Raw genomic sequence first — 19,195 nt, 5'->3', positions numbered from 1 at the left:
ATCCATACAGTATCAGTCATATCAGGTTGACTATCCTGCGTCAATGAACAGCCTCTTCAGTTATCATTCATCTTCCAGGTGCCACGCTCTCTCTGCTCACTGCTCGATTGATTATGTTGGCTCTCACTGTCGGCCTACCTCCGACCTTAGGTAAGATGTCTTATGTAACGTGCTTCGGAGGAAAATGTTTTGAGAGGAGCAAGGCAAGATGGAATGAGGCAGAGGAATTTCGTTGAGAAAGCGTGCAGTGCCTCGGACCAGCAAGAGTAGGACCCACATCGGGCAATTCGGTGCAGTTCTCGGGCGAAGATATCCCACGTCTCCGAAGTCGCCCGTAACCAGCGGTGGGTACTTGAAAAGAGGAATCGCGTGCAGCTCGATACTGCTGGGATACAGCTTGACCGAGTCACGAACTTCACCACCGTAGAACCTAGGTACCGACAAAATAAAGGCGAGAGGGGAAAAAGTAAACATTCAAGAGTCAAGATAGCCATTATGGCATTATTTGCGTACATACCTTCCATTGAACCATACGCTAGCTAGCCCATGGTATAAGGTAATGTGCCACAAGCCTTCTCAGCTACGGCCTCTCCCGTCCCGAGCAACCGGGATTGTGCGCTTCACCACCGCCTCAAAAGTCAATTACTGAGTACCTATGTTTGTGCGGATACACTCAACTATGGGACTGAATCGGCCTGCTCGCTACCCCCAGACGAGAGAGATACTCCCCCCGTGCCCCCACGGTGATCTTGTCCATCACCATGCGCCCTCTCACACAACCAACACACACACCCTCAACTCATTGACGACTCAATGACTGCAGCAATGCTTGCAGTAGACACTTGGCCTAGCCAGTCCAACGCCCAGAATTGTCCGATTGGCCCTGTGCCCTCGTGTCATCGGTTCTGGCCGGAGACTAAGCGAGAAGCCATTAGAGAGTTGAGGTGTAATCTACGCACGATTTTCCCTTTTCGTGCTGTATGTGTATGAAGCATTGATCATCATAGCTGGTGCACAATAAACGTGCCCAAGTGCCCATCCACTGTTTGATGGCCCTCGAACGCCCGTATATTTTTGTCTCACAGTGTTTCTTACTTCGCTTTAGACTATTCACAAGTCTGAAAGCCTCAGGAAAAGCCATGTCACTGACACCCGACATCCGAGGCCGGCAGATGGGGACTGGATGAGGGGGAGGGGTCCTTTCCCGTAACCCACTGCCTTGCCCCTGTTTCCGCCTGTCGGTGCATCTGCTGCCGATCTCCAAAACCTTCCCGTCCACCACCGTCCACCACAATGGCACAAAGCAGTCTGGCTCCGAGCCGACTCGTGTCGAATCTGCTGTGTCTAGACCCCACTAACGTGGACTTTCGTCCGATTCGGTCGCCATGGCTCCTCTACTCCTGTCTTGTTCACTGCGCTCACATGTCTTGGAATCCCGGCGACAAGTGGTCTTCCGTCCCTCTTAAAAGACGCCCATAAACCCAATCCCCCTCCGTTCCCCCTCACTTGCTCTCTCCATCATCATACCGTGTCTCACCTGCGCATTCTCAAAAGCCCCCTCTTTCCTCCCCTTCCTTGCTCACTACACTGGCAGACGCGGATTCTGGAGGCAACAAAATGGCGTCCGTGAGGTCTTTCCCCTCCATCAAGGAGATTCGGACGTTTGTCATTGGCGGCGTTGGTTCCGGCGGTGATTACCACAATGTCAAGGGTGGCCACTGGTACGTTTGTAGCGCTGCTCTGAATGAGCCTCGTCACACATAGAACGACATGAGTTAACAATGCAATAAACAGGCTGATTGACAGCCCCATTTCCACTCCCTGTTCGCGATGGGAGCAGTACCGTAACTCAAGAACTAGCTGGGGCATCAACGTCCTGGGCTCATTCCTCATCGAGATCGAAGCGACAGACGGCACTGTCGGCATTGCTACTGGCTTTGGAGGTGCGTAGTCTTGTCCATAATACGAGAGCACATGGCTGAGGAAGACTTTGCTGACCAAATCCCGCGCAGGTCCTCCGGCGTGTTGGCTCGTCCACCAGCACTTTGAGCGTTTCCTCATCGGCGCTGATCCTCGAAACACAAACCTGCTGTTTGAGCAGATGTACAGAGGCTCCATGTTCTATGGCCGAAAGGGTCTTCCTCTTGCCGTCATCTCCGTCATCGATCTCGCCATCTGGGATTTGCTTGGCAAGGTGAGAAATGAGCCTGTATACAGGCTCATTGGTGGCGCCACCAAGGAGCGCCTGGACTTCTACTGCACTGGCCCCGAACCGTCGGCAGCCAAGACGATGGGCTTCTGGGGCGGCAAGGTCCCTCTTCCGTACTGCCCAGAGGATGGCCACGCCGGCCTGAAGAAGAACGTCGAGTTCCTTCGCAAGCACCGCGAAAGCGTTGGGCCCGATTTCCCCATTATGGTGGACTGCTACATGAGTCTCAATGTGTCTTACACAATCGAAATTGTCAAGGCCTGCGAGGACCTCAACATCAACTGGTGGGAGGAGTGTCTGTCGCCCGATGACACGGACGGCTTTGAGCAAATCAAGCGCGCGCACCCCACCATCAAGTTCACCACTGGCGAGCACGAGTACTCTCGATTCGGATTCCGCAAGCTCATTGAGGGACGCAACCTGGATATTATCCAGCCCGATGTCATGTGGCTCGGTGGCCTCACGGAACTGCTCAAGGTCTCTGCCATGGCCTCAGCATACGACATCCCTGTTGTGCCTCACGCCAGTGGCCCTTACAGCTACCACTTTGTCATTTCGCAGCCGAACACGCCCTTCCAGGAGTACCTCGCCAACTCGCCCGACGGCAAGAGCGTTCTGCCCGTCTTCGGCGACCTGTTCCTCGACGAGCCCATCCCGACAAAGGGCTTCCTGACGACGGCTGATCTTGACAAGCCCGGCTTCGGTCTGACGCTCAACCCCGCCGTCAGGTCAAAACTGATCTCGGGCAAGGCCCTTTTGAATGCCAGCCCCGTAAGTGGACAGAAAGTCGCAAATCATTGTGTTATCAGATGTGCTAACAACTGCGTAGGAGAGGCCCCTCAAGTCGGTGGAGGAGACGGAGGCGAAATAAACAGCAACTTTATGCATGATGTTGCGGCCAGATTTAAAGGCCCGTGACATCGTCGAAGTAAAATAGCATGCCACTTGCACGGCTATTGGGAATACTTAGACCGGGGCGGTTGGGTTCAACTATGTAGCGGTGTTTGACATGACTTATTGGCGCAATGTACATGGCGAATCAGCTGGTATGCTTAGCTACCACGTAAAATAGATTTATGACAACGTTTACAGCAGCTACATGGAATGTTGACCATCACGAACTGGATTTGTTTTCTCTGTAACCAAGGCTAAGGATGCAATAGTATGATCATTAATTGCCTTACGGCGGCAGAGAAACCCTCGGGATTACTCGTAAAATGTGTCAGAACCAAAGGCTTCGACTTGATCTGTGGCGATGAAGTTGAGATTCGCGGAGCCGTGCGCGACACATACGCGGAGAGTGGGGGTTCCATGTTTAGCTTGGCCTACGACTCCCATCCTCGATGTGTATCATTAAGAGAAAGGAACCAGTTGGGAGGCAGTGAGGGCGGAGTGACGGGATCACAAACACCACAGAGGAAACACCGTCCCTGGGAAGAGCATGAAGCATCTCAGGTGGGATGGATACGCAATATGGTCAACATGGTGGTTGGTGGGGTGAGGCTCGCTATAATTGTGACCGAGAGTGCGGGGTGGAAAGTGGGATGCCCGCAAGTCATGGGGAATTCCGAATAAAAAGGGTACCCACGCGTGCCACGGTCTCACGCAGGTCACGGAAGGGGTCTGTCATCGGCAGCTGCCCCGGGGTCACAAATGAATACGTACAAGCAGCCTTCCTTACCTAAGATCCCCCAACTCTGCCCCCCCGAGTAGGTATCGTGGGACTCGGAAGGCACCTCCTGGAGCGGGCGGCAGTCGTGGCTCGGTCATCGGGTCTCACTTGAGCCGCCCTCGCTGCATAATAACCCCCCCTTCCGTCCTCACAGCTCTGTCCCGCCTCCTCCGCACCAACCAGAATTCTTCCAGGCATGTATCGTCAACTACAAATATAGACTTGCCGACCACCCGTCCTCGCGCACGAGCACGAGCGAAGCCTACCACGGATTTACAGACGAACACGATCACTCGCCAATCGTCTGCCATCTATCGCCAATCGTTCACCGTTTGGTCCTTTCTTTGGCTGATCCAATCACCAGGATCTGATTCGACGCCGTGCCGTCCAAGGCAACCCCGCATACGACCTCATTTCGACATCCTATATATCGACGACAGCCTTCCTTTTCAAGAAAGCTTGCTATATTTTCACATTGTGCACCATGGCCCCGACGAACTTGCTTGCCGGCAAGACTGCCATCATCACGGGCGGCACCACTGGCATTGGAAAGGCTATTGCGTTGGAATACATAAAGCAGGGTGCCAACGTTGTCGTAAACCATTTGGGTCTTGAAAAGGACCAGCCCCACCTTGATGCTCTCGTTGCCGACGCCGCTGCTGCAAAGCAAGAGAACCCCAACGCGGGTCGTCTGGCCGATATAATTGGTGATGTTCGCGAGCCCGAGACGGCAGCAAAGTTGGTAGCGCGTGCCGTCGAGCATTCCGGCAACGCCCGTCTAGACATCTGCGTCTCCAATGCTGGCATCTGCACATTTGCCGAGTTTCTCGAGCTGACTCCGGACCTGTTCACCAAGACAGTCCGTACCAACCTCGACGGCGCCTTCTATGTCGTACAGGCAGCCGCTCGCCAGATGAGCCAGCAATCGCCCGCCGGTGGTAGCATCATTGGCATCTCGTCCATCTCCGCCCTCGTCGGTGGCGGCCAGCAGACCCATTACACCCCAACCAAGGCTGGTGTACTCAGCCTCATGCAGAGCACTGCCGTTGCCCTGGGAAAGTACAATATTCGCTGCAATGCTCTGCTCCCCGGTACGATCAAGACACAGCTCAACGAGGAGGACCTGGCCGACGATGCCAAGCGGGCCTACACGGAGGGCCGCATTCCACTGGGCCGCACCGGCGTGCCGTCCGACCTCGCCGGGCCCGCCGTCTTCCTAGCCTGCGAATACCTGAGTGGTTATGTGACTGGCGCGCAGTTGCTGGTCGACGGCGGCCTCTTTGTTAATCTTCAATAAAGCGCTCTCAGCCTATCAAGCTCGAGTTTGCTTTGTTTGGTTTAAAGTGCTTTGGTATCGGGGTATCCCGCCTATTGGCCGAGTAGCAGATAGAATGCCGGCCCATGGAGGACTCAAAAGTACGACGGGATGAGGGATTTATGAGGGCACGGATGGGAAAAGAAAAAGACACAGTTGCAAAGACCGCCTACCTTTCCAACCGGCGCATTCGAGCACCGCAGGATGAAACAAAAGTCCAAGGATTGAGGAATGTATGATTGATTATTAGCAAGTGAGCGTTATTCCTTGAATCCACTTGCGTGCTCATGTCGGCCAGTCACGCTAATCCATTGATTTCCTTTCCCCTTCCATCAAACGCTCTCATCCTCTTATTACTGGACAAGGATCAGGCCTCCGTATGCAAGCCAATGCCCCCCTTCTGCCCATCCCTCATACTTGTCGTTTGTCTGCTTTTTGTTTGAGCGAAATGTGGTTCCGGTTTCCAATTTCACCGTCTTCGGTGGTTTTCCAACCATCCAAGCGAGGGCAACGGACGAATAAGACGGCCTTGATAGGTGCACTCGACTAGCTAAACGAGTGACGGACTCCATCCCTACATACATACAGTATGGATACGGACAGGGGCAGGGGTGTCTGCATGGAGTCTGGTCAACGGTGACGGCATCACAATGCGACTGACGAGTAGCGTGTATGGCGGCAGCGGGACGCGACAGTAATAGCGCCGGGCTGAAGCCTGGTTTACGCTTGGTAGGCCGTGGGTGGGCGTTCTCCTCCGGCTCGGCAATGCTGGATAATGGCGTAGTTGTGCAGCAAGGAGGAAAAGAAGAAGAAAAAAAACGGTGACGGGAGGCCGGCCGCAAAGGAAGCAAAGGCCCGCGACGGGAAATGGGCGTTTACCGGTACAACCGCAAATCTCGGGAGTGTTCGGTGAAGCGTGTGATACGGCAGGACGGGTATCGAGCTGTTGAGCAACTGCGCTTGTGCTACATTATTATCTCGAAATCTCTTCATGCTACGAATACACCAAGATTCACGTCTGTTCACTAGATACACTGCCCGTGTCCATGCTATACCCAATTCTCCGCTCGAGAAACGTCGAGATCGACCGTCGGTCACAGAATAATGAAACCCCCGGACTTGTTTAGAGGAACAGGCCACAAAATACACATGTTGTGAGCGGGTACAGCATAAGTGGATGGTCTGGAGATGCGTGGTTTCTTTGGGTATCAATGTTCTGGACTTGGTGATATTTTGTGGCCCTGTTCACGCAACTACCCTGAATACTGTCGTACTCAGTCTGGACTCTGCGTACATAGTGTGTTCCTACTTTGAGATGAAGAAGGGAAAGATGGACGTCATTCGCCGAGTCATGAACCAACCTAGAATAGTATCTAAGCGCTCTTTCGGGGCGATGACACAAGTGATGAGCGGCGAAGTGGCCTCTTTGGAGCTGAAAAAAAAGTCAGCAACAGAAGAATCTCTCTTCCCCCTTCTTCTTCGCCTCTCCGCAATTACTTTGCCTCTGTTTTCTTTCAATGTCCCAATTAGTTAATGATGGTGAGACAAGCGCAATCATGCAGGGCCGGCGTCGAACGGCCAAGGGACCGAGGGGTTTCCGGACCCGATGCCGCTGGATGCCCGGTTCTTTGCCATAGGGGGGCACTAGAAAGGCTCTCTACTATTACCTAAGCCGCCGGAAGAGACGACTGCCACTTCGGGCCGTCTAGCGGAGCCTCTCGCCTACGACGGCGACCAATGAAATGTAGCCATCCGAGCCACGGGCGTTCTCATCGCAATCCTTGCTGTCGCGACACCGGGGCCCACTGACAATGACGTCACTACGGGGTCTCCGTAACCCGCTTTTATGGAACCCGCTGGGCCACCACACGGGCAAAGTTCCTTGATACATCTCTCACCTCATGGTGCAAGTGCATTCTCACATTTGTGGACCACCACCGGCGCTATCACGACTTCCTGCGGGCACCATCCCTGTGTCAGCCTGCCGTATCGTAAGGAGTCGTCGATAAGGAGTAGGCACACGCCCAATGGGAGTCATGGAGGGGTCTTCAAGGAGGCGGGTGAAGGAGGGGCAGAGATTGCGCCGGTGCTGCTTTATCTGATGCTGAAGACAAGAAGCCGACGAGACCGACTGACTTAGGCATGGTCTGCTTCACGGACTACCTTACGGAGTACCTTTTCGTGCCATTATACAGATAAAGGTACGGAGACTCGACATACGAAACGCCGCATGGTATTTACCTTTTCCCCCTTTTGACGTCCTTGGTCCTGGTCCGAATTACCTACCAAGATTCCTTGTGACAAGGCCAAGTTGCCCTGGATTTCCCCTGGCTTATCCTTCCATGTTTGGGCTTAAGAGATAGATACCGGTACATGCCCGAACGAAAAAGTGAGAGAAATTGAACACACCAAATAGCCTTTGTGCATGCTGTAATAAGCCTTTGCATTTTGCCTCAGGGTCCAACGGCTGGCCGTGACGGCGGCTCGCATGTGCTTCGTCGTCGCGCCAAGGCCGCCTCGGGTAAGGGTCGATCGCTGCCGCATCGGTACCCAGATCATCATCATTGCTCGGGGCATTTCGAGGCCCCTAGCCATATGCCTTGCGCGACACACGGCGGAATCTTTTGCAGCCGCAACGAGTAACCCGAAAAGCCAAGTCTCCACCATGACGGTTGGCAAGATGGATCCCTCTTCTGCCTATGGAGCCTCCTAAACATGCTTTTTGCCCTTCTCTTGTTGGTGGCTCGCTGGGTTACTCGCCCGTTTTGTGACTTGCACTACGTCTGTACTTTGTACTTTGGATCTATCTGTGTTGGTAAAACCCGTAGGAGCCAGGAACAAATGTTACTTGGACTGACTAGAAGTCTGCCCTGGCGGTGAGATGGAGGAACCTTTGGTGCCACACGAGTTTTCTCCCTCTTGGCAAGTAGCCGCATCCCGGTCCGTTTCCCTTTGGCGGTACTCTTCTGTACGGAAGTACGTCTACTGGAGCAGTGCTGCTCGCAACAAAGGGCAGTGTCTTTATCCTCTTCTGTGTCGTAATCATAAAATTTCACCACCAGGTAAGGTCCTTGTGTGTACAGAGTGGAGCAAGGCTCCTCTCTTGGTCTTGGATCCAAAAAAACTTCTCATGCTACTTCGCCTCCACGGTATCCACGACCATGCACGACTCAAGAAACTCATCCCAAGGGTGTCACTGAGCAAGGACCCGCGTTTGCCTGGTTTTAGCGGAGACTTCCACATGTTGGAAGAGGGTAGCGCAGGGGCGCCTCGAAAGCGCGCATTTCTGAAAGCGAGGGGCAGGGAGAGAGTAAGAGAGAGTAAGAGAGAGTGAGATCAGAGACGTCAGCATCAAGTCAAGATGTTCTCATACCGGGAGTATATAATCTGGCAGCCCCCCCGTGATTTCCTTTTGAATTATCTACACCTGTTTGTCTTATCACTTCATCCCAACCTCAACTTATCATCTTCGTCGAAAGCTCCGTCTTTGACAGATATAGCTTCAATTTTCACTCCCCAAGTCAGCCCCTCTAGCCTGGACATTTACAGGCTTACAGCTCTTACCCACATTCAATTAACCAGTTTTGAAGAGCTTCACTCTCTACACCACCCACCATGGCTCCCAATCACCGAGCTTCGTCCACCGGCAGCTTCATCGAGAGCATTCAAGCTGCCCGGAAGCAACTGGACAATATGGCACTGAGCACTCCTGATTCCTCTCTCGACGGCTCAGAAGCATCATCCCCTGGCGAGTCTCCTGTCGGAAGCCCTGCTAGCGCTCTTTCACCCGTCACCCCTTCGATAAGAGTCGATGCTCCCGTGGCCGATAGCTTCGCTTTCGCCTTTGACATTGATGGTGTCCTTATCCGTGGTGGCCGTGCCATTCCCGAGGCCGTTGAGGCTATGAAGGTACTCAACGGCGAGAATGAATACGGCATTCAGATGTAAGTTGCTTCCAACTCATTGCTTGACCTACATCCGAAACTGACATGGAAGTCTTTAGTCCTTATATCTTCCTCACGAACGGAGGCGGCAAGACCGAAGAAGAAAGATGTGGCGACTTGTCAAAACAAATGGAGATCGAAATCTCTCCCGCACAATTCATTTGTGGCCACACTCCCATGAGGGAAATGGCCGACCGATTCAAGACTGTCTTGGTTGTCGGTGGAGAAGGCGAGAAGTGCCGTCAAGTTGCTGAAGGCTACGGCTTCAAGGACGTCATCACGCCCGGCGATATCATCAAGCACAACTCGGCCACAACACCATTCCGCAAGCTTACGCCCGACGAGCTCAAGAACTCTCGCGAGCGTGACTTCACTGACGTTACCATCGAGGCCGTCTTCGTCTTCGCGGATTCTCGCGATTGGGCCGGTGATATTCAGATTATGCTCGATATCGCAATGTCCAAGGGCGGCAAGATCGGTACTCTGAGCGAGACCTTTGATGAGGGCCCACCAATTTACTTCTCCCACAACGACGTCGTCTGGTCCGCGGCCCACGACAACGTGCGCTTGGGCATGGGTGCCCTCCGCCGCATGCTCGAGGTCGCCTTCAAGGACGTTACCAAGAAGAAGGGCAAGCTCCACACACACGCCTTCGGCAAGCCCCAGGTCAGCACGTTCGAGTTTGCGACGAGGCTCTTGCAACAATGGAGACGCCAGCAGCACGGCCTCGACGCCCCTCCCGACACTGTCTACTTTGTCGGCGATACTCCCGAGTCCGATATTCGCGGCACAAACCTGTACGACGAGCACGCGGACAACGAGTGGCACAGCATCCTGGTCAAGACCGGTGTCTACCAAGATGGTACGGAGCCGGCTTACAAGCCCAAGGCTACCGTTAACACCGTCCTGGACGCCGTGCGCTACGGTATTCAGCGCGAGATCCGCAAGCGGGTCGTCACCTCGTTGCGCAAGGACATCCTCGGCGAAGAAGACTGCCTTCGCGCCATGCAGGAGAAAGGTAGCGCGTGTTACACTCCCCTTGAGGAGCGTTCGCAACCAATTCTGGGTTAGAGAAACGGCGACTTTTCAGCATTTACAACTTTGCGCGATAAAAAGGGATGTTCGGGATATTAGCGGTTTTTATATTTTTTGCCAAAGCTCTCTTCAGAGCTCCCTCGTTTTCTGAATCTGATTATTCACTTGGACGGAGTAAAAGTGTGATACCAAAGGCGTCAGCAATGAACATCACGACTACAGATAGATGCTAGAGTCATAAATAGCTTGTCAGCAGATTCGCATCGGTCAAATCTACAGGCGCATTAGCCGCCAAATGTTTTTGGATTACTCTTATCATTTCCGATTAACCGTCTTGTGATGTACTGAGAGAATTATAGCGGTGAATGATAGCTCACACGTCGGCTAGTGATAGTTCATCATAGTCCACCATTTCTAGCATTTGCGAGTAATTCTTCCGCCACAACCGCCTCGACATGAACATGCACATCGAACCGGGCAACGAAAATACTACTGCAAGGGAAGCAAGCTTCATGAAAGCATGCTGTTGGCAACCCCCCTCCCCACGAGCCGACCCCGAGCCTGCAGAACACCGTCATTCACGGACCTGGCGCCGCGCCGCCTCCCGCACAGGTCTGCTAAGGACCCGGCCGGGGTCGAATATAAGCTGCATCCCTCTGTTTATTTCCTGATCCCGCCGTTGGCGCTACTGTTCATTAGAGAATTGGTACCCGTGAGAAGCCGAGTGGCCGAACACGTCTTTGCTTGGCAAAGCATCTCAGATGTTGCCCAGACGAAGATTGTCTCCAAAGAGTAACTCGTCGCCAGTTTCCCCCCTCGCATCTCGCCTGCTTCTGTGGAGAAGGCAACCCACCGCGCGCGTGGGTTTCCTCACGGGCAGAAATGGATTCGCGGGTTGTTGATCACTGGTGGAGGAGGGGAGGGGAAGAAGTGGAGGAATTGGCGCACGAGTATGGAACTCGGGAGGAGAAAAGAATGGCAGAAGTACATGTACGAAAAGGTGGTCGCAGAGAGGAGTGTGAGTCTGCTTGTTTGCTATGTGCACACTCCTCCCCATCCCCGCCTCCACATGGTGCTGGCTCGTCTCCGTCTCCTCGCTCCTCCAGGAGTTCCTCCAGGAAGTCCCTCTGCAACCTCCGCATCTCTTATCGGTCGGTACCAGTGACACGCTTCGACTGCCTCGGACCCCTGGCATCGGGCGTCGTAGTGCTAGAGTGAGATTCTGTGAATGTGAAACTGCCCCACTGCGAAGAGGCAGCCCACGACGCAGCTTCGACGGCTTCCTGGCGTTGCTGGCGGTCCTTCACAGCCTCCGTCGCGCTGCAGCCGAGGGAGAATCCCGGGACGTACTCGCGGTCAACGCGCAGCCATCCTTTCCAGGCGGCAGTCACGTCGCCGGCCCCGAGTGCGCCGATGACTATGGTTCCCCACCATTCCCGGGCGCCGCTGTGGTGTCCGCCGTAGAGCATCCAATTCTCCGCAGCGGCGACGAGCTCCCGGATTTGCTCCGCGCCGATGCTACTACCGCCTCCGCCCCCGCTTCCGCCGCTGCGGCTATCAACAGTGGTGCTCCGGCGAGCTGGGCGATGCACGTAGGCGTGGCGCAGGTCATCTGGGTCACCAAGGATGCGAGTTGCGTCGAAACGGTGCTCCGTATCGAGGATCAGTACCGTCTTGTTATGTGGATGTGACAAAAGGGCCGAGACGAGTGCGTAGACGAGCGGGAGTTGGCGGCCGGTCACAGCCAATGGAGCAGACTTTGTTGCACGAAAATTCCGTTGGACAAGATCGTCAAGTCCAGGAACGGGGTATGACTTTGGATGCTTCGATTTGTTTGTTGGCGCATCGGGATCAATCGCTATGCGGAGAGCATACAGTATCTGCGGTGCTTCATGTCAGTGCTAGTGCGTATGTGCGACTTCATTGTGGTCATTTGGATGATGCGGGGCTGGGCGTGAGTACAAGTGATGAGGTCAAAGATGGCTGGTGGTGGTGGTGAGGAACGGTCATGGGGATTTCGGCGTTCGCTACACGGACGAAAAGTTGAACGGAAACATCACTCATCCAGCTTTCATCGACCGGAACCAATTGAAGAAGCATCCCCCCAACCCAAAACCCACAGCTTGCGCAAACAGGACGGACTCGTGATTCTTGCGTACCTCGTCCAGGTTCGTCTCCTCGATCTCGCCCAGCAGCCTTGCGCCGGCTAAAGCGGCCACCGAGGGCATTTCCATCTCCATATCCGTCGCCGTCGCCGTCGCCGCTAGCAAATGTCGCCGCCGTGTGCCGCGTTCCCACCGTCAAAATTGGATGTGCACGTCCAGGCAGATGTCAAGGGGAAGAAGCGCAAGCTGCCAGGAGGCGCCGATGTCGACCTGACCAAGTGTGCGTTGAAGGAGATGACGCAGTACAGGTGCTTTGTCGAGAACTCGCAGTCCCGGAATAGCCCGGTCCGCTGCTGGCCAATTCACCGGCTCTTCCGACAGTGAGTTTTGATTTCTTCTAATACCTTCTCCTTGCCAGTGTCGCACAAATACCCGTCGTCGGGAATATTGTAAACTGATTGTGTATGTGATTCATTAGATGTCAAGACAAAAAGGGCACGTTCATGGTTGAGACCACAGCTTGGGAGGGTTCAAAGTCAGACCCCACCACCACCACCCGTCACAACTCCCAAGCTATAGGCAACGGCAAATCGCAAGACGGCCATTCTAGTGAGCCATCATACCATCAATGGTCTCAGGCATGGGAGGATGAATGAGCCAGGGCTTCATTGTTTCCGGGGTATCTATGGCGTCTAGACGCACACTACACGTCATCCAGGTATCTTTATCTGGCCATCTCATTCGAAGCACATAGTATGCGCACCTGGCCGATCGTATGATGATACGGACCGGCGAGATTGTGTCGTGGATAATCGATCCGAGTGCATCGAAACCAAGGCTGTAATCATATCCGTAGATCATACAGCAACGCTCCAACGTCGATCATGTGTATCACCAACACAGGTCTCGAGCGATAAAGCCTGTATTTTCTGAATACGTGAGATAATCAGACGAGCAAAGCCAAGTTCTCTTGATCGTACCACAGTCTGTCGCACTTGGTTCTCACGAGGTTTCGGCAAAGCAAGACCTTCAACGTGGAGGCAGCATGGATCAAGTGCCATGGACTGGTGGACAATGGTCCGTCGACTAGGGCGACAAACATCGACGCATGCATCCAATCAATTCACATAAAGAGGCTCTTGGTTCAATTGCTGAAGTGTATGGTACAATCGGGGTTGGATGATCGACTGATGAAGCCCGTATCTTGTCTATGACTGCAAATGCCCTCTCGTGCTTCCTCCGCCCAATCTAACAGACCATCTCAATTCGCTCCGTTCCCGCTTCGTCTCGGCTGTTTGATTGTCGCTTATGCCTTGCGGGCCTCGGCCTTCTGCTGCTCGAGCTTGGCGTAGTAGCTGTCGCGGGCGTTCGTGCGCGGCATGTGGAAGCCGTACCTATGATTCAATCTTAGTTTTCGGGGGTGGGACTTCTGTAGAACTCAGTCGACGATCGCGTACCAGTAGACGTTGGCCATGGCGAAACCAAGACCTGTAAAGGCAACGTTAGTTGAGTCATTCTCGGATTGTGTCGGAAAGCAAGGGTTGAACACTGGAGTAGCAAATCGCTGCATGCTGAAGCCAAGAGGCTCAATTGACGCATGTCGCCCTCAATCCAGCAGCAGCAAATCTGCAAATTCCAGCCCTGCCCACGAAAAAGGCTTACCGAGGGCGATACCAAGGTCGAGAACGAGGTTGCGTCGCAGCATCTGTCAATTGTCGTTAGCCCACAGTCCGTTGCCCTTCGTCTTCTTCCTCCGAGATTCCGGCGGAAATTCTATAGTCGGAAGGGGGGGAAAACGCACGCCCGTGATGGGCTTAACAGCAGTAGCGCCGGCCATTGTGATGTGTAGTGCGGAGAGGGTTGTGGTAGTCGATTGAGCCGAGAGTTCGTAATCGGAGGGTTGTTTGACGATGCTAAGATATTTGGCGAGTAGCTCGAATGGTCTGATCAATTCGCGCGACGGGAAACATCACGTGATATTCAATTCCTCTTCAACCAAGGTAATGGCTTTGTGACGGCTGTTGGGCCTTAGCTAAGCATTTCGGTGATTGAAACTGCTTCGCCCTGGTTGGCCCTGGCATCTACCATTGCATCTCAGTCAGGAAAAAAAAAACTTAGGTAAGCAGACTGGCCGGAGGAACACCGGCTAAACAGGCCCAGGGACGTGGCCCAGGGGCGACCATCAACGCGCATGGGATCTTCCGAGCATTTTTTCCCCGTAACGGGTGGGATTGAAGCTGGTTGACGATCAATCAGCTTGAATCAACAACACCAGTAGCAGCCATGAGTCTTCCCACGAGGCGGTTGGCCTCAGCCGGTATGTCCAATTGATGTTATTTCGGCTTCGTTCTCGCCCCCAACACTGTGTTATATCGCTGTCACCTGTTGAATTGGGCTCCCTAAGTAGCTAACTTTCTCTGAACTACCAGCTCCTTCGACACTTCAAGCCATCACCCGACCGATTCCTCGATCCTTTACCCTACCCATTCGACCAGCCACTCAGGTCCGAAGCAAATGGACTCTCGGCAGTATCTTTGGCAGCCGTCGCGGCAGGCGAGCCCAAGCTTCCGATGACATGATGGGCGAGAACCTCGATGACCCAAAGGTCCGCGAACGCTTTGCCGAGTCACAGCAGCCCAAGATGTCTAGCTCAATCTTCGAGGAGGAAGTCGACGATGTCGTCGCGGACAGTAAAAAGGGTGGCTCCAAGGCTCAAGCTGCCCAAGCGTCGGTGAAGACACCAGAGACGATGGCGTGGCGCCTCGACCCCGATCCGCGAAGTCGTCTCCGCTGGGAGAGAAAGAAGGTCATCCAGATGGTGCGCAAGAACGGCCACGTCACCCGTGAGGAGCGTATCGCACAGACTGAGAAGAAGCTGTCGCACAAGAGCCCTTTTTTGGAGACCAGCGTCAAGAAGCTCGTGCATCTGGCGCGCCAGATCCAGGGCAAGTCCCTCGAAGAGGCCGTTTTGCAGATGTCGTACTCCAAGAAGAAGATGGCGGCCGAAGTCAAGTACCAGCTGGAGGAGGCCAGAGATTTGGCTGTTGTCACCCGCCGCATGGGCATCGGTCGCGTTGCCACCAACGTACAGCCCATCAAAATCCAGACCAAGGAAGGCAAGACCATGACCATCACAGACCCGACAAGACTCTATGTTTCTGAAGCCTGGGTTGGTCGAGGACCTTGGAGGGCCAAGGAGCTTGATTACAAGGGCAGAGGCAGATTCGGCATCATGCAGTCGCCCTCAACCAGTATGTTTGATGCTTTCCCATTCTACCACTCAATCTTGTCCGTCATAAGGTTAACAGTAGTTTGAAGGCATCTCAATCGTCTTGAAGGAGGAAAAAACGAGGATACGAGAGCACACGGAGAAGTTGGCCAAGCAGGCGAGGAGAAAGCCCTGGGTGCATTTGCCTGACCGGCCAGTGACGGCTCAGAGACCCTACTACTCATGGTAAAAAAAACAAAGGTCACAACTGGAAGACACATAACCGGAAGTGCTTGAGATATCATCTTGTAACACACTCAAAACCTGTAAGAATATGTACAATGAAAAGCTGTCATAGAGTCCTTTACGCCATCTTCGCTGCGTATCCCCCTTACCTTACCGGTGCCTTTGGGTGTATGTATGCAATAGAAATAGGATATCCCGTGGTATAATGCTGACCTTTTTTCGACAACCGCCTTTGAACCCCACTCCACCGCAACCGCTCATTAACATTCATTTAGTCATAATTCATATAGTGGAAGACATCCGCTTGCACTGCTCATCTGCTTGAGATGGGCCAGTCGAAAAGACAGGCATGGCGAATGCCTCGGTGAACTGCCTCTCACTCGAAACGCCTGGGTGACTGGCGCGGCAACATGTCTTCGTACCTTCTCGACTTCATCTCCAGCTCCGAGTGATTCTTGTCTTTGATTCCAATGAAACCTCCAGTGTAGTCTCTTCCGGAGCCAGGCATTGGGCCCGAAATTTGCATAGACTTTGTACGATTCTTTGGTCGTCTGATGAGAAGCCACAGGGCCAAGGCGATGGCTAGGACACCTACACCTGCTCCCACTCCGATACCTATCTTAGCAGATGAAGAGAGGCCTGCCGCATCGCTCTCTAGATTGCCCGCTCCGGTCTCCGAGGCTGAGCCGGATTGCGATGGGCGAGCTCCGGTAGATGTCGACGTCGACCTCGAAGAGGTTGAGGACAATGACCTGGTAGATGTGGCCTGGAATGAGTTAGTCGGTGCTAGAGACATCATCAGAGACTGAAAACATTAAGCTTACGAGGGTGGTCGGAACTGCAGTCGACGGCTGGAAGGCCTGAGCAGTATCAGTGACAGGGTTACTAGAGGTTTCCGATGGAGTTGTTTTGGCGACTTCAGAGGAAGTGGGAGTCTCGGCGGCGCTGGGTTTCGGCGGCTCGCTCAAGCTTGATGGCGACGGAGGCGGCTGAGAAGTCGACGGCAGCACCGCCGGGGGTGTTGTCTGCTGAACGGCGGGTGTAGAAGCCGGCGGATTTGACGCAGGCGGTGTCGAAGCAGGAGGTGCTTGCGTAGCAGCTATCATGGAAAGTCAGTGACGTCTCAACTAGATCAGGGAAAGAAGTTGCCTCACTTGCACATAGACCCGCGACATATTCATTGACTTTGGGTGCTACATCTGCGGCGCATGATTGCGAGGCGCAATCGCGAACACCAAACACGAAGTCTTGTTGTTTACAGAGGCAGGCATTGTCTCCAGAGGCGCAACCAAATCCTTTGGCAATGACATTGTTGACACAGGTAATCTGCAGGGCAAGAGCGTGTTAGTCCTTGATACTCGCTCGGCTTTCTAGAAATGTGTCTTATTGCAGCCAATCATGTCTCTGAATGATTATTTCGGCAAAGACTTACACCACATGGTGGCAATGAATCCAGTTGCGCGCAGACATTGCCAAGAAGGGCCGTAATGACGAAAGCCCGAAACCAGAATCGACGTCTCATGATGAGAATGGTGAACGTAAGTGCGACAGAATACTTGATGTTATTAACGTCAACTGAAGTGTCTTGGAGACAAAACTTCGGCGCGTCACTCTCTGGAACCTCCTAACACCTGTTGCGCATAAGACCGGATCTTTTAGAGTGTCGCACAGAACATCATGATCTGTCTCGAGTTCAAGTGGTTGGTGAGGTACTCCGGCACGGCGCAGATATTCGTATGGAAATAGGACGTTCGTTACGTGGCGCGAAATAGGCTCAGAGAGAACGTGTGAGATTGCTCGGCAGACGGTCAAGGTGACTAAAGAGGCGACGAAGCTGACAAAAGAACGCGAACCCCAAGACTGAGTGAGGTAGATGGCTGAAGTGATCTGGGCCAAGACTGGCGGCAGATGGTCGACGTCGCGAGAGAGGGGGAGAGAGAGAGAGAAAGTCAGGTCAAGTCGAGTTGGATGGACTTGCAGCGGGAGGGGGCGGGAGAAGCGAAACAAGTTGACCAAAGCTGGAATGGAAGATAAACGGTCAAGGCGAAGTGGGAGGAATGGAAGAGAAAAGCCAGCGTGGGACGAACTGGGGAGAAAAGCTGAAGAAGATTCCGAATGGGCAGAAGAGAAGAAACAAGGTACAGAGCGAGGAGAAAAGAATGGAAGAAGCTCGCAGGTGAGGTTCCGGGGGAATGAGAAGGGAGCGGGGAGTGAGGGTAATATTTCAGATTTAGAGAGGGAGGAGGGATATTGCCGTATTGAAGAAGGAACACGGTCCTACTCCCACACCCACATATCCCTCGCACTTGCACTTACACTGGCAGTCCAGGGAGGGACTACCTTGCCTCCACAGAGAGAGCAGTGCAACTTACCTTACCACGGTGGCTTACCCACATGCAGAAAGGACGGGAGGACGTGGGCCAGAAGTCATGGCAGGGGCCAACCGATCCGATGGGATCATGGGATGGAAGGCACTGTTGGCCCCGTATGAGATGCACGGGGCTGCCCTGGTTCATGAGCAAAGAATCCAGATACATCATCGGACGAGGAAATCAGAACAGAGAGCCATGTCACTCATGACGAGGGGCATTCCTTCCTCTTTTTGTCAAGAACAGGGGAAAGGGGGTGGGGAGAGAAATAGAAGGGGACCAAAGAGGCACGAGCACAGGCAGGAGGCTGTGAAGACAGCCCGGGGTTTCCCTCTGGTGCAAGTGCGACGTTGGCAGTTGACAGCCCGTGGACCTTGTCGCGTCCACGTTAAATTAGTACAGTCGCGTCAAATAGAGGTATAAACGGAGACGTGTTCAACTATTTGTCTTCTCTGTCGGTTTTAATGGCATCCGACGTGTTGCGTACCTTTAATGTATAAAGTCTGGAGTCAGCAGACCGATACCCAAGGTCGACAAGGTAAGTTGCGGCAGATGAATAATGATGGTGACAGGCGTGTCGGGCCAATTGCTGGCTGATACTGGATAGTCCTCTCTAAACTCTGCAGAGGAAAGCTAAGGTAGGTACCTTACTTTTTACTTGTACTTCCTCAAACAAGCAGGTAGACAAAAGTGACGGACACGCACCTTAACTGGCAAGTATCTTGATGCGAGGGGTGGACGGGTTTGAGAAGGGAGCAGGCCCGGGCGCTTTCCAGGTTGGTTGAGGTAAACTCAGGTAATCCCTTACCTGAGGTAGGCACCCTTGGCACCTTACCTTATTCACCTCAGGGCAACGTAGACTGGAACGAGGAAAAGGAAGGAGAGGCCCCGACGGTCTAGTATGGCTGCATCATGCTCTTGCATGTCCTTGTCTTTCTCGTCTTTTGGCTTTTTAACACCATCAACCTGCGCATACCTAGAGCATCACCGCAAAAGCTGCGTCATCCGATGATTCAACAAAAGACGCACATGGGATCCAGATTCCCATCCGAGGTCAGGCAAAAATGAAGTGGGAGACTCTTGGCCTTTTCG

General features: G+C 53.5%; 12 protein-coding genes across 12 annotated transcripts; 7 read left to right on the top strand and 5 right to left on the bottom strand.

Annotated features, from left to right (window-relative positions):
• Positions 1-931: 931 nt before the first annotated feature.
• Positions 932-1,159, bottom strand: CTAM01_02932 (uncharacterized protein; the record flags this gene model as incomplete). The annotated part of the gene is made up of 1 exon (XM_060518970.1): positions 932-1,159. One exon carries the CDS (start codon positions 1,157-1,159, stop codon positions 932-934), a length of 228 nt encoding a protein of 75 aa, XP_060386773.1.
• Positions 1,160-1,617: 458 nt separating this feature from the next.
• On the top strand, positions 1,618-3,080 carry CTAM01_02931 (mandelate racemase/muconate lactonizing enzyme domain-containing protein; the record flags this gene model as incomplete). The annotated part of the gene is made up of 4 exons (XM_060518969.1): positions 1,618-1,721; positions 1,795-1,943; positions 2,013-2,980; positions 3,039-3,080. The coding sequence occupies 4 exons, from the start codon at positions 1,618-1,620 to the stop codon at positions 3,078-3,080; spliced, it is 1,263 nt and encodes a 420-aa protein (XP_060386772.1).
• Positions 3,081-4,365: 1,285 nt separating this feature from the next.
• On the top strand, positions 4,366-5,178 carry CTAM01_02930 (short-chain dehydrogenase; the record flags this gene model as incomplete). The annotated part of the gene is made up of 1 exon (XM_060518968.1): positions 4,366-5,178. The coding sequence occupies one exon, from the start codon at positions 4,366-4,368 to the stop codon at positions 5,176-5,178; it is 813 nt and encodes a 270-aa protein (XP_060386771.1).
• A 1,195-nt stretch (positions 5,179-6,373) lies between these two features.
• Positions 6,374-6,726, top strand: CTAM01_02929 (uncharacterized protein; the record flags this gene model as incomplete). Its single annotated transcript, XM_060518967.1, has 2 exons — positions 6,374-6,628; positions 6,694-6,726. The coding sequence occupies 2 exons, from the start codon at positions 6,374-6,376 to the stop codon at positions 6,724-6,726; spliced, it is 288 nt and encodes a 95-aa protein (XP_060386770.1).
• Positions 6,727-8,238: 1,512 nt separating this feature from the next.
• Positions 8,239-8,439, bottom strand: CTAM01_02928 (uncharacterized protein; the record flags this gene model as incomplete). Its single annotated transcript, XM_060518966.1, has 1 exon — positions 8,239-8,439. One exon carries the CDS (start codon positions 8,437-8,439, stop codon positions 8,239-8,241), a length of 201 nt encoding a protein of 66 aa, XP_060386769.1.
• A 372-nt stretch (positions 8,440-8,811) lies between these two features.
• On the top strand, positions 8,812-10,211 carry CTAM01_02927 (HAD-superfamily subfamily IIA hydrolase; the record flags this gene model as incomplete). The annotated part of the gene is made up of 2 exons (XM_060518965.1): positions 8,812-9,140; positions 9,200-10,211. 2 exons carry the CDS (start codon positions 8,812-8,814, stop codon positions 10,209-10,211), a joined length of 1,341 nt encoding a protein of 446 aa, XP_060386768.1.
• A 1,109-nt stretch (positions 10,212-11,320) lies between these two features.
• On the bottom strand, positions 11,321-12,415 carry CTAM01_02926 (uncharacterized protein; the record flags this gene model as incomplete). Its single annotated transcript, XM_060518964.1, has 2 exons — positions 11,321-12,055; positions 12,335-12,415. The coding sequence occupies 2 exons, from the start codon at positions 12,413-12,415 to the stop codon at positions 11,321-11,323; spliced, it is 816 nt and encodes a 271-aa protein (XP_060386767.1).
• A 30-nt stretch (positions 12,416-12,445) lies between these two features.
• On the top strand, positions 12,446-12,936 carry CTAM01_02925 (uncharacterized protein; the record flags this gene model as incomplete). Its single annotated transcript, XM_060518963.1, has 2 exons — positions 12,446-12,660; positions 12,759-12,936. 2 exons carry the CDS (start codon positions 12,446-12,448, stop codon positions 12,934-12,936), a joined length of 393 nt encoding a protein of 130 aa, XP_060386766.1.
• Positions 12,937-13,586: 650 nt separating this feature from the next.
• On the bottom strand, positions 13,587-14,117 carry CTAM01_02924 (the record flags this gene model as incomplete). The annotated part of the gene is made up of 4 exons (XM_060518962.1): positions 13,587-13,674; positions 13,738-13,768; positions 13,943-13,985; positions 14,082-14,117. The coding sequence occupies 4 exons, from the start codon at positions 14,115-14,117 to the stop codon at positions 13,587-13,589; spliced, it is 198 nt and encodes a 65-aa protein (XP_060386765.1).
• Positions 14,118-14,563: 446 nt separating this feature from the next.
• Positions 14,564-15,738, top strand: CTAM01_02923 (uncharacterized protein; the record flags this gene model as incomplete). The annotated part of the gene is made up of 3 exons (XM_060518961.1): positions 14,564-14,597; positions 14,710-15,531; positions 15,599-15,738. The coding sequence occupies 3 exons, from the start codon at positions 14,564-14,566 to the stop codon at positions 15,736-15,738; spliced, it is 996 nt and encodes a 331-aa protein (XP_060386764.1).
• A 372-nt stretch (positions 15,739-16,110) lies between these two features.
• CTAM01_02922 (uncharacterized protein) lies at positions 16,111-17,256 on the bottom strand (the record flags this gene model as incomplete). Its single annotated transcript, XM_060518960.1, has 4 exons — positions 16,111-16,500; positions 16,559-16,833; positions 16,889-17,060; positions 17,167-17,256. 4 exons carry the CDS (start codon positions 17,254-17,256, stop codon positions 16,111-16,113), a joined length of 927 nt encoding a protein of 308 aa, XP_060386763.1.
• A 351-nt stretch (positions 17,257-17,607) lies between these two features.
• CTAM01_02921 (uncharacterized protein) lies at positions 17,608-18,225 on the top strand (the record flags this gene model as incomplete). Its single annotated transcript, XM_060518959.1, has 1 exon — positions 17,608-18,225. The coding sequence occupies one exon, from the start codon at positions 17,608-17,610 to the stop codon at positions 18,223-18,225; it is 618 nt and encodes a 205-aa protein (XP_060386762.1).
• Between the last annotated feature and the right edge of the window lie 970 nt (positions 18,226-19,195).

The sequence above is a fragment of the Colletotrichum tamarilloi genome (genome assembly GCF_030869305.1).
Source record: "Colletotrichum tamarilloi strain Tom-12 chromosome Unknown Scaffold_6.1, whole genome shotgun sequence".
Taxonomy (NCBI): domain Eukaryota; kingdom Fungi; phylum Ascomycota; class Sordariomycetes; order Glomerellales; family Glomerellaceae; genus Colletotrichum; species Colletotrichum tamarilloi.
Note: the sequence above shows the minus strand (reverse complement) of the source record. Positions and strands in the feature narration are given on the sequence as shown.